This window comes from Molothrus aeneus, chromosome 3, assembly GCF_037042795.1.
Source record: "Molothrus aeneus isolate 106 chromosome 3, BPBGC_Maene_1.0, whole genome shotgun sequence".
Classification (NCBI taxonomy): Eukaryota; Metazoa; Chordata; class Aves; order Passeriformes; family Icteridae; genus Molothrus; species Molothrus aeneus.
In genome coordinates, this window is record NC_089648.1 from 92,151,236 (window position 1) to 92,164,712 (window position 13,477).

Sequence of the window (13,477 nt, forward strand, 5' to 3'; positions counted from 1 at the left end):
CAGTAAATGTGCTAGTAAGTTATTTCTAATTATCTTATTAGGTTCATGCTCTTTTGCATTTTGTCCTGTTGGCTTTTCATTGCTTCAATTGATATCATTTATGTTGTCCCAAATTTGTTCTCAGTGGATGATTCACTAATGTTCATTTCATCAAAGGGCTCTTATTTTTTATTTAGTCAATAACAGAAAGGCCTAACTTGAGAAATTTTAGCAATAACATCCTTTTAGCTCTGCATGTCTTTCCAAAATCAGTTACTGTTAACCTTTCTTTATAAAGTTTGCCTACTCTGCATTTCTCCTACTAATCATAATCATTTGAATCAAGTTGAAGTATCATGCCTTTGAAATCTAGCTAGGTTGAATGAGTTATATTTTCTTGGAATTAAAAAATTAGTTATTTTTCTGAAGAAAGTCTCCTAAATTTCTCTGGTACTTTCTATTAATTTTTCATCTTACTTGAATTTTTACCTTTTTCTTCCATGTGTTCTTCCATGTCTTATACTCTTCTTGAAAAGTAGGGTTTAGCTATTTCATACTGTCTATTGATAACAGGTCAAAAATAAGCTCAGCTTATTTACTGAGCTTGCTATGTAAGTGTTATTATTCTGTTTTCATACAACAAATAATTTTTTGGCATTTAAGACATTACTTTGTGTACAAGCTTGACAGCTCTATTCTCCCTGGTTTGGGGCAAACAATAATCTTTCCTCAAAACTGAGAGGAAAAGTCTTCCCTTTTTCATTCTCTTATATCATTATCTTTCCTCCCTTCTGGATATACCAATGTCCACATGTTTCCTTGCTAGTGAAAATATGGGCAAACTGGACTCTTCATTCTTGGAACTAAAACAAAAAATAATCTTTACTTAATCCTCATTGTATAGCATCACTGGTTCTTCCCTGTTTAGCTGAAAAGTCCTTGCTACCTGCTTTGCTACCAGGAGTGTCTTGTTCACTTTTCACAGCCTTTTGTTGTGACACAGCCTTTGTTGAAGCACTGGAACAGGATGTAAGAGAAACTGGGGGCTCCCCATCCCTGACAGTGTTCAAGGCCAGGTTCAATGGAGCTCTGAGCAACCTGGGCTAGAAGCTGTCCCTGCCCATGGCAGGGAGTTGGAACTATGTGATCTTAAGGGTCTTTTCCAACTCACATAATTCTGTGATTCTATGACAGCTCTTAATTAACCAGTGCTTTTTCTGCACTCCTGAGCAGTCTCTTCCCTTCACAATTGATGTCTTTTTATGCAGCAGGGGAAGGTTCAAGACAGAATAAGCACTCTAAATCTTCTTGGGATACAGTCTTTACGTAGTTCTTGCATCTTTGATTTAAAGGAGATGGACAGGGAAAGGCAGCTTCCTTCTTGCTGAAATTCTTTATCTAGCCTGCTGAAGTAACAGCTTCACAGATTTACTACAGCTTCCCTTTTTGTAACTTAATGTTTAGTTTCCATTTCAAATGACTATATTAGCTTTATTATGGAAAAAAAATCTATTGTAAGTTGTCATTTATTAATCCTGAAATAGTTTTATTGGAAAGAAAATTCTACTAGGTAGAATTTGGTTCTCTGGTCACTCTGGTTGACTTTGTTCTTTAATTTAGAATAGTAATTATATCTTGGAAGGTTATCCTCAATGGTAGTTTTTGTTCCTATAAGAATCTTTATTTCCAAGTATTTGTACTTCAGACTTGAAGGTTTGTTTTGAAAGGTCTTAGAGTTGCCCTTTCTGGAAGCACTTTTTAAAACCAAATTCTGGGCACGTTTAGATTAAAACTATTTGCACTGCACTTGTCCCCAAATAGTAGAACACTGTTCTTTACATAAGAAGGGAATGTTTTCTGATTAACACTCTAATTTCCAGAGGTTTCTTGAAAATGGTCTATCCAAATCATTTCTTGATGGAAAGGATTAAAAAACCCCTCATCTTAGTAGCTGGCTTTTTTTTCCTTCTGTTTATAATTTTTCCCCTCACCATGGTTAGCAAATAGTTCTTCTCACAACATGCATTGTTTTCCTTGTAAAACAAAAGGTAGTAAAAACTTAGGTTGAACCATGAAATTCTATTTATGAAGGACTTCAACATTAGGAAGCTTGATACTGATGTTTCCTTTGTTGGAGGAAGGGTAAGGGAACAGAAATCTCTACGTATAAAATTTCTTTTCCAATTTCGAACTGTGTTTCTGCAAAACTTATTGTGGTGAAATTCTGTCTGCTTTCCACCTGCTTTCCCAGACTGTCTCCCTTTTATACAGTGAGCTTTCTATATGCAAAAAGCAGCACAAAGTTGTAACTTTGCTGTGGTAGTTGGATCTTGCTTAGACTTAAATTAATTCTGCATTCCTGACTGCTGTGATGTTAGTGTCACTTGAAGTTCTGTTTTTATTTTCCATCCCTTTCTGTAAGATACTTCTGTTCATTTCTTCTGGAATAATGGGCAAAATAGAATGTAAGACTTGCATTGGTTTATGTTCCTCTTTCGCTAGTCCAGAAACTCATTTGACTTTTAGGGAAATTACCTGTAGTGAGAAAGACCTGAAAGCAATAGATGTAGCAGCCTCTCTCTGGGGGGATGTGCAGGGGCGTGGATGTGTTGTAAGACTATGGGGAAAAGATTTAGAATTCTTGCCTTTGTCTCAGCCTGTAAGAGAGTGAAAACAGTACGTATCTCACAGGATTTTTGAGGCTTTGTTAACTTTTTAGAATAATGCTGATGGCCTCTGGAAGGTGCTGAGAAGTGCACAGAGTTACTGTCTGAAGGCTGAATATCATTGTTTTTTGTTTTGTTTTGTTTTTTTCCCCCTTTCCTGGCAATATATAGGCGTGCCACAGTTAGGGAAAGAATTTTGTTTGGTGTCTCTTTAAAGAAAATGCAAAAGTGCTTTGCTGGGGAGAATAGAAAGGGGCTTTCTGAAGAGGTGCTGAAGACATGAAAATTCAGAGTGGTGATTGGTCACCTCTGCTTGATTGACAGGTTGCAGGGAAAAACAAAAACCCATTTGTTCTGGCTTAATGGAACTGGAAAACAGAAAATGAGTATCAGGTAAAAATTCCTTTTTTAAAATCTTTGCAGTTCTCCTATAAAAGGTGGAGTTTTTACGCAAATTTACTCCTTCCCCACTCCAATAAATTAGGAGTAGGAATTCCAGAAACAGGTAGTTGCTAAGCTGTGTAATGTGGGTTGTCTATGTCAGTGCGTTTTCCAGGGGGCAGGTGTTGTGGAACACCCCGCAGCAGCCACTGCTGCTGGGGTAGCTTAGCAAGAAGGCAGAGGATGGAAAGGGTGTAGTGACTAAGCCCTGAACTGGGCCCAGCTCTCTGGTTAGGCTCATTAGCAGGACGTTCAAGGGGAAGCTTTTATTTTCACTTCCTATACTGTGCCTGCTTTGTGGATAAAGTCTGTCAGTTTCTACTGCTATCAATTTGGAATCTTTCATGAGCATTATTACAAAATTCACTGAAAAGTGAATAGCTAAAAAAGTAAGCTTTGTTTTAAAGTAACTTCCATCTAGCAGTATACTGTCATACAGATTTTATAATAAGTTTCAATATCAGCACCACAGTTTTGAGAATCGTAATTGAAAATAATTAATTTCTGTTAATTATTTTGTATGTTGATGTATTTCAGATTGAAGGACAAGGACATGGTGCAGTTTTTGACTGCAAGTGCTCTCCTGATGGACAGCATTTTGCATGTACTGATTCTCACGGTCACCTTCTGATTTTTGGCTTTGGTTCCAGTAGCAAATATGACAAGGTACAGTGCAAAACATAAACCAAAATGTTTGTCTGTGTTGAATGCATTTGTACAAACTTCTTCAGAGCTTCATTTCAAGAGGGCATGTCTTGATACAATTTTGAGCCATTAATATGGGATGTTTTGGATGCCTGTTGTTGACAATGAGATTTCTTTCACTGTCTTTTTTTTAAATTATAGAAACATTCTGTTAAGCTACTGTTTATGTGGGAAGTTCAAAATAATAGCAGTAATAATAATAATAATGATAATTTAAAACCAGAATTCAAAATTAACCAGTCACTGTCTACTCTCTTAAGTGACAAAGTTACAAATATCTACTAATGGTTCGACATGGATAATGGGAATAAGCTACAGTGGAACTGATAATAGTTACACATTCTACTTGAATTTTTTTTTCTGCTTCCTAACTAAGCCAAAAAAATAGATGTGTAATAGAAGTAGTTCCTGCTATCTGTATTTAAATATTGCATAGCTTATGAGAGAATTATTTACAGAAAACGTACTATGTTTTAGTGGTGCAATTTTATGTCTGCTAATGAAGTACCATCATGGATACCTTTGTGCTTGCACAGCAGTATTCTACCATTAGTGTGATTTAAATATTATATCTTTATTCTAATGTCTATTATCTAATGTCTATTCTAATAGTCTACATTGTGTATTCTGAGTGTGGGTGTCTTGCCACAGACCCTCATGACTGTAAAGATATGTGGTGTTGTTTATTTTCCTTTGTGGAGGAATGTGCTCTGGGAACCATACAGGTTTGGAGTGTCCACAGGTTCTTGGTTCTTCATTTACCACCCAGGAAAGAAATGAGGTGTGTCTCTTCTCCTTTTTCCTAGGACTTAAGTAGACCTATCTGCTCCATTTTCATCTCTGCTTCTGGTAACTGACACTTGAATGCTGTTGGGGAGGTGCTGTTTTTTGGATCTTGCCTCCTGCTTTGGATCTTTGGGCCTAGGCAGGTTTTGAAAGCATTTTGGCGAACAGCAGTACAGAGGGACCTGAGGAGGGAGTGCAAAAGGAATTTTAGTCTTTATCTAGTAAGCTACTGGATTTCTTTCTGTAGTCTTACAGAAGGATTTGCATTTGGAGATTTATTTTTTCTCCTTGTTTCTCAAGTATGATTTGAATTCCTCACTACTAAGCTGCTGTTGCTATCCCTCAGTTATTACTATCTGTGCACTTCCCCTTCCATTCCAAATAAAACAAATAAGTAGAGACATCACAAGCAAGGAAAATCAGGATGATCTGATAGTTTTCTTTGTGTTTCAGGATTCTTACTGTCCTAGACTTAAAAGCCTGTTGTAATAGGAACATTTTTCTTACCATATCTATGGATTGTTTCAGGTTTCTTTTTCTCTCCAATTGTTTTGGAAGAATTTAGTTCTCTGCTACTTTGAAATGCTGGAAATTAAATTGAAACTGTGAGTCTTTTGGTCTTTGCTATGATAGACCAAAATTTTCCTTTATGCTGCTATTTGAGTATTTACCTGTGAAAGATTTAATGTGTTTGTAGAATGAATGCAGTTACTTCTCCCTGCTTGAACTCTACAGACCCTTGGCTCCCTTGGGGATTTTGCTGCTGCCCCTGAAAAAAGATTGTTTTAAACTTTTCACTTATTGAATGATTTAAAATAATCGTCTACCTGGTTGCTGTGCCAATGTTACTCTTGGCATGCTTCATCATAGCAGAAATGGGAGCAAATAGGACTTATTTTTACCACTTTAATCTCAGTCTTCCACTCTCAGAAAACTCAGCTTGGAAGTGTCTGGTGTCTTGCATGTGTGGTTTCATCACCTCTGTTTTTGTCCTGATTTATGGGAAAATGTTACTACAGGTAGGTAGGTGCTGGAGATGGCGGGGTTTTTTTTCTGTCTTTCTCCCCTCAGATATTGGGGAGGGTTTCAGACATCTTCTACCTATGATCTGGTAGGATATGCATTTTTTGGTCTTTAAAGTGTTTCCCATCTCTCTGGGAAAATGAATTTTATGGAAGAAAGAAGCGTTGCAACCTGTCCTGTATTCCTGCATTTTGGAATTGACAGTGGTTATAGCTGAGATGGTGCTAATTCTACTGAGAGAACAAGCTTTTATTTTTCTACGTCTTCGTTTTTTCATGTTATGTTCAGATACATTTCCTAGTTGACTGGAACCAATGTCAAGGCTTTCTTTCCCCTGTGGTGTGATCTTGGCCACAATGAAGGGGAATGGGGTGGGGTGTTGGTTTTTGTTTGGGGTTTATGGGTTTTTTGGGGGTTTTTTGGATGATTTTGTGAAGTACTTCTTTTGTGGGGGAAAATAAAAAGAATACATGTGCTGCTTGTCTTGGGTTGCTTGAGCCAATCTCAGCTGAAATCTGAGTGTGTCATCACCAGAGCTGAGCCAAGTTCACTGTCAGCAGGGCATGTGCACGTCAGAAGTTCTTGATTAGGTGGAAACTTGTCCATGAGTGACTAGGAGTTCTAGAGTGTAAGATACTATTCTGTTGATTTTAAGTCATTTGGAAGGGACCCACTAGGATCAAGACCAACTCCTAGCTCTGCACAAAGCACATCACGTGCCTGAGTGCATTGTCCAAATGCTTTTTGCACTCTGGCAGGCTTGGTGCCATGGCCACTTTCCTGGGGAACCTGATCTCTGAGCTTTCTAAGGCATTTGTTCCTGCAGACTGCCCAAACCACAGCACTGTGAGCTGCAAGTTGACAGTTCCTGTACAGTGGATTGGTGCAGTACTGGGGAAAACCTCTTTGTGTAACTGTGCCCATTTTTAGAAACTGAGCATTCTGAATGTGTGATTGGAAGAGAATATATCTATAGAGCTCAGAGCTTGTGGAAAGATTTTGTGCTCATTCCCAAGCTGGGTTTGTCATATGTCATATGAAGTCATATGAAAAGAAGACTCTCATGCAAATGGTGATGTGATACCATCTTATTGTCATGAATTTGATCTCTGATAGTAGATAAACAAATAAGTCTCATTGTTAATACTTCTGGCTGGTTTTCTGATGGAATGTCTAGTTCTTCCTATTTTTCTCAGGATAAGACATTTTCCTGGGTTCCAGTAGGGATATTCTACCTGAGAGTTGTTCTGAGCCTGTGTTCTCCAAGAAATGCCACATTATCTTATGGAGTAGAAAATTGTTATTTAGTCTCCCTTTTATACTTGATTGCAATATAGGGTGCACAGAAGTGTAATTGCAACAAAGTCCCTTGTGATCTTGTACCAGGTCTTCCCTTTGCTCACAAAACTTGGGATGCAGACTAGACTGTACAGCCAAGACACAACATAATAAAACTCATAGGTTGTATGACCTTGCCATTTAAAACTCTTTTTTTCTCAGTGTGAGAAGTACTTAGTAGAAAGACTTATACTAGGTGTATGTAATACATATTCTATTATGATTTTCACAGACATTGTGAATCCTCCTAGGGGACCCCTGTCTCTATCATATTGAGCTATTGTGAGATGAAGAAACAAAGGTGTTCATCAGGCCTTGATTCTCTCAGTCAGACACATGAAAGCACTTTTATCTTTCTCATTCAGCCTCTGTTAACAAAGAATCTGGCAGCAAGATTTCATCCAGTCAACTTTTTTACTGTAGTGGGTTATCACCTTGTCCACATGTATTTTGTAAGAGTAGTCTTTTAAATCTCTGAAATGAATTATTTTCCATTGCATCTTTCTTTGTATCTTTCAAATTTCTTCCTGTTGTTATTTTTCTGAGTTTTTGTGAGGTCTAGAACCCATGATATCTCTGATTTTTTCCCAGTTCTTTTTTTAAAATCCATATCATATGGATGCACTTTCTGATGTTGTAATTGACAAATGTTTGTTGTCATCTTTGTTCCTGGTCTTCTTGCTTCCAGGGTGGGAGACATTTATCATTGAGAGACCAGACCTCTGAGTAGCTGCTATGATCTCTGCCTTACTGATTTCTACTTAACAAATTACTGGAAACCATGTTATGGATTGGTTATGTTAGAGCATACTCTCCAGAAATTAGAGGATGTTCTATGACAACTTGGGCATTCCTCTCTCCATGCTCCAAAGACAAGATTTTTTGAGATCTCTATGCATTGAGGCAATCATTTAATTGTTTTCATACTGCACTGGAAATCTTAATTTGTGTGAATGATGATTTTATGATTTGATTTTCACTTGTTCATTTAGTTCAACTGAATGCATGAGCTGCCACAAAGTTTGCTTGCCAGTAGGTGGTCCTGGGACGTGTAGTATATGCATCAACTTCTCTCCTATTCATTTTTTCTTTTCTCTTTTTACTTCAATATCTTTCTTATTGCTCAATACTGAGATACCTGTGCCAGCGAGGGATGGAGCATACATCTTTTGATATTTAATTGGACAAAAATACTCTTCAGTCTTGAGGGTCTGTGGAAAGTCATATATAATAAATTAGGAGCAGATGGACAGAAATAAAGAAGAAAACTTCAGTTTTTATTTTGAAGAAATAAAGTGAGAAATTCAGTTTTTAGTTTGGCTTTATTTTATCAACTGGAACTTTTCCTGATATCTAGCATTATAGTAAGGATATATATATTTTGATGATATTAAAATATTTGGCAATGCCATCATGCAATAAATATTTTTCCTAGTCTTCTGCCTGCACCATATCTCATAAGTCTGTGACACAATTTTTTATTATCAGAAAATTTATTCATGTATTCAGACTGTGGAAGAAAATTTATAAACTAATACATTAATGCTGTATTTGCTCAGATGTCTTCTAGTAGTTAAATATTACCCCATTCCCCTATTATTTAAATGCTTCCCACCCTCAAACATGTGGATTATTCCCTTTGAAGTGTTGTATAGAAAAGAGTACTTTGAAACAAAATAATAATGGAATCATTAAATTTTCCCCTTTAAACTGAAATAAACACATCAGCTTATAGCCCTGTTTTTTTGCAAAACTGACCATGAGTACCACTGTTAAAAATAATTTTGGCAGTTCTCTTCTGTATGCTTTTGTAATAGGTTCTTTAAAAAAATTACAAAATGACTTTGTTTACAGATAGCAGATCAGATGTTCTTTCATAGTGATTATCGGCCCCTTATCCGTGATGCCAACAACTTTGTCCTGGATGAACAGACACAGCAGGCTCCACACCTTATGCCTCCCCCATTTTTGGTTGATGTGGATGGCAACCCTCATCCTGCAAGGTATCAAAGACTAGTTCCTGGTCGTGAGAACTGCAGGGAGGAACAGCTTATTCCTCAGATGGGAGTGACATCTTCAGGTATGGAAAATTTCACTTCACTGACCAGTAGTCTATCTAGTTACCTTCAGTTGTTCTACACTTTCACTTTGTCCTTTTTCTTCATTTATGGGCATAGTAGTTCATGTAGTGTGGAAGAATTGCAATGCCTTTGGCACTGGTTGCTTGTGACAATTTCATTTACAGTATTGTCAGCAATCAAGTTGGCACTTGTTGATGCTACAACACCAGTTAGCTTGGAGTTTGTTTCATTACAATGAATGTAATGAAACAATGTATAATGTTGTGTGAGCTCTCAGTTATCTCTTTGGGATAAGATTTCCTTTAGAAAACCTAGGAAACAGACTGATCTTCCACAGATCAGTTAGCAAAGGTAACACTTACAAGAACATCTCTTAAGCTTCGGTGATATGGTTAAAGAACTGAAGACTTGAAAAAGAAAAGATACAAAATGTAGGAAGTTCCTTGTAAGTTTTATTCTCATGCACATGACATGAGAAGAACATGCATATGTTGGGCCAATGGCTGGCTGTTGGAAACTGCCTAAAAGTGTTTCACATGGGTAGGGATAGAAAAACAATGCCTACTTACATGTTACAAATTTGATATTAGTATGAATAAGCAAACTGGTGACTGGTGAAAGTAGCTTTAAATGTTTTCAAAATAAGCATTGTTAACTATTTGGATATTTTTGAAAATGTATGAAAACTGACTATTCCTATAAATTGTAGTTTATATGTTCATGATACTTAAACCTGTGGTGTGTCAGACATTCCAGGAAGGGTAACTGAGAGTGTTTTTACAAAAAAATCTCTTTATCCTTATTTGTAGTTCTCAGGATTACAGGGCAGTGAATATTTAAGCATTTTTAGGGGAGGATTTCCATATTTCCTCCAAAATTACAAGAAAAAATGTTACTTGAGATGCAACTGTAAGAAGGAAAATATCCTTCCTGGTGAATGTAAATTTCTTAGTTAGTGGCTTATGAAATAAAATTTGATTTTTAGGGAAGAATGTGACTTTATTTCATTGTTACAGTTAAAGTGTGAATCCATTGCATTGTGAAATTTTCCAAATTTCAAACTGTCCTGGGCACATTCTTCAATGTATCTTGAAACAAGTTAGACTCTACACACAGACCCAAAACTAAATTTAGTGGTCTGTCTGCATGACACATGAATGTCTAAAGGAAGACGATGTCCATAGCATTTTGTTTAATAGCAGAGAGCCATCCATCAGCTTGACAGGTGGTGGACAGACACAAGACATTTTTCTACCTTTTTACAATATAGCAACAATGCAGTTGTATGCAGACCTAAACAACATTTATATAGTTTATATGTTCCCTTCCACTAAGAAAGTTCCTTTTCTTTCTGAAGCTTTGTTGTGGGGTTTGATGCATCTCACTCAGAGCACTGACCATTTATTTCTTGTTATGTTTTCTGTAGGGATTTCTAAGAGTAGGGGGAATTCAGATAGTCATACTTGATTTACTGCCTTGATGAACGTGGAGCTCCTTTAAACCAGATGTTTTGAAAAAATCAAGTATACACCAGTGTCTTCATTATTTCATTTAAAAAGAAACCACTTGCTGTTTCTTGCTAAGGCATTGTCTCACAGGCTAGATACAGAAAGACATTCATTTTGTTTAGATAGCAGTTTCCTTATTTAAGAACATTCTTGGGTTATTAGTATTATTTCCCATTGTTCTCAGTAGACAGTATGTCTGCTCATGAGATTGGCAAATTAATGTCTCACTTACCTGACTCAGAAAACATCCAACTGTAGTTATACCAGAGCTCTTTCTATTATTCCAAGGTTCTGCTGCTTTAGGGAAGTTGACTTCAATAACCTTTAAAGCCTGAGAGCACTACCTTATAAATATTTATGGTTTTTTCTGCATATTGTTAAGAGACAGCAGCTTCTGTTCAGCCACATAATCAAAGCTCTTCATTTCATAGCACAATTAATGTATTATCTAGCCTTTGGTCTTGCAAAGTACAGTTTGTACTGTGATATTTCTTTGGAATCATGCTGGAAAAATAATTTCTATATCTTGTTTCTTTGAACACTGTTATTCCTCATTACAAAGTTTTGCAAGTTCTGCTTCTCTTGACTAGAGCTTCCCACCATTCCACTCCACTCTGTCACTGTTCTGTGTGGAGATGTCTGACTTCTTTTTGAATCAGTACTGTAACCCTTGCCTTTTCTCTATACCTCTCTAACTTTTTTGTGATCATTGCAAGTATGAAAACAGGTTTTGTGTTGTTCATGCTTATGTGCTGTGTATTTTGCTTGCTGCTCAGAAACAGTATTATCACCTTGTAATCACTTCTTTGGAACGGTTTCCCATCTTCCAGTCACAAGACCTACCCCAAAGGAGGTTTCTTGGCTGTTTTACATACCAAAGAAAATTACCATTACTTGATCTGTGCAGTCATTATGTCCATGTGGAGCTCAGTTAAACATTTTTACTGCTTCATTTTCTACAGTATAGATAATTATTTTCTAATTCAGTTAGACCTTCTTGATGTCGTTCTTTCATTGAAGCTTATAAAAAGTGTTTTTTAATGCATTTGAGGCAGGCTAATCTTGCATTTGAACAATTTGCATTGACTGAGCTGACAAACAAGAGTTGTATTAAGCTTCTGTGGCTTGCTGGCACTTGATCAAATTTAACGTTTTATTAGAAGTGAAGTGTGGTCATCTTGACCCTGCTCCAGAAAATATAATGCTCTCAAATATATTAAGAAAAGAAGTTGTCCTGTTTTAAGAAATGGCTGTTAGAAAAATAAGCATTAGTTTGTAGCTACACATGATAATTTACTGACCTTGTTTCAAAGCTAAAACTTAGATGAGCTGTCTGTAACATTAATTTCCTAGAAATTTACATTTGTGTGTTGTTCTGTATATTTTACTTCACAGGATTGAATCAAGTTCTTAGTCAGCAAGCAAATCAAGAAATTAGTCCGTTGGATAGCATGATTCAAAGACTTCAGCAGGAGCAGGACCAGAGACGTTCTGGGGAGGCAGGAACCAGTAGTACCAGCCGGATAAGCAGAGGTAGATCACTGGGGGATGGGTGTTGAGGCTGGGAGTTGGAAAACATAAATCCTTTTATATTGTTCATGATCTGTGCATTTTGTTGAACTGGTAGAAAGGAGGTATGCAGCTGTAGAAAACCGTACAGCTTTCCCATCATTTTTTTTTGCCTTTTGCAAAATATTTGGCTTCTTAACATTACAGATTTATCTTTGTTATTGTCTCCTCACTCAGGGAAGTGCAGCAGCTGTGTTCCCTTAGGAGTAACTACCCTACTGTTTAATCTGGAACTGGCCACCTAATTGTTTGAAATCTGACTTCTTTCAAATTAGGATACAGGAGGAAGAAAAGTGGAAGGAAATACTTATTTCTCTGCAGAGTTTTTCCATGTTTCAGTGTCTTGCACTAGAGTACACAGTAGTTTTCAACACTTTAAAAATTATGGTTAGCAATCCACTAGAGTAATCAGGATTAGCTTATGAGTGTAAGGATATGGAAAAATGTTGATATTTTGCTACTGTGTAGGTGTTTGAAGGCTCTTGTATATGTGTGTGGTTTTGTTTTGGGTTGATTTAGTTATTTTTAACCTCTTGACCATTTCACTTTTTTGTCTGTAAATTTTACAGCTTGATTCCTAATTTCCAGGGCTGAGGCTTCCTTTTTTTTGAAGATAGAAGACTGTTTAAGGAGCACACTGATTCAGTGAGATAGCTCACTGTTTTATAATGCAGATCTAGAGTGCAGTAGCAATAGTCAGCTTTGCATAAATGTTTTCAAAGGTATTTTTAAAGAAGCAAACATTTGCTTCACTTCAGATTGTTGGTACACCTGCTTCTTTTCAAGGTGAATTTTTAAACAGGGTGCTGCAGCCCAGTAGCTGTTTGTGCTGTGTTGTGGTGACTGTAGAAACTGCTGAAATACTTCTACTCAGTTCGTATGATTTCTTTTGAAGTAATAGATCAAGTAAAGTTATTTTTTCCATTTCTTTCCAAGTCTTTCTTTTCTAATGCTTCCCTAAGAATTTCCGATCAAGAACTGTTGGTTTTTGACTTTTTAGGATCTGTAAGCTCTACCTCAGAAGTACACTCCCCACCAAATATAGGGTTAAGGCGCAGTGGGCAAATTGAAGGTGTGCGTCAGATGCACAGCAATGCACCAAGAAGTGAAATCGCCACTGAGCGGGACCTCGTGGCTTGGAGCCGCAGGGTGGTAGTGCCTGAACTGTCTTCTGGTGTGGCCAGGTAAACACAGATGGAGAATTTTACTGTGGTGAACTTAATTAAATGGAACAGTTTTGGAATTCTTATCGCCGTTCACATTGTCATTTGTTTTCTATTTTGTCATCTCAAATTTCTTATAAAGTCAGTTTCAGTTTGAAATCACTTGTTGGTATGTTGCTTGAAAAATCTTATAATTCCAGAAAGATTTGGAATAAAAA

The 13,477-nt window shown here is 36.8% G+C and overlaps 1 protein-coding gene across 1 annotated transcript in view; it reads left to right on the forward strand.

Moving 5' to 3' along the window:
* The window catches only part of PHIP (pleckstrin homology domain interacting protein), a 108,588-nt gene that overhangs the window by 52,262 nt on the left and 42,849 nt on the right, over positions 1 to 13,477 (forward strand). Inside the window, exons 16-19 of the mRNA XM_066547397.1 lie at positions 3,624 to 3,752; positions 8,793 to 9,018; positions 11,923 to 12,060; positions 13,097 to 13,280. Coding sequence (XP_066403494.1) covers positions 3,624 to 3,752; positions 8,793 to 9,018; positions 11,923 to 12,060; positions 13,097 to 13,280 — 677 coding nt within the window. The remainder of the gene's footprint in view (positions 1 to 3,623; positions 3,753 to 8,792; positions 9,019 to 11,922; positions 12,061 to 13,096; positions 13,281 to 13,477) is intronic.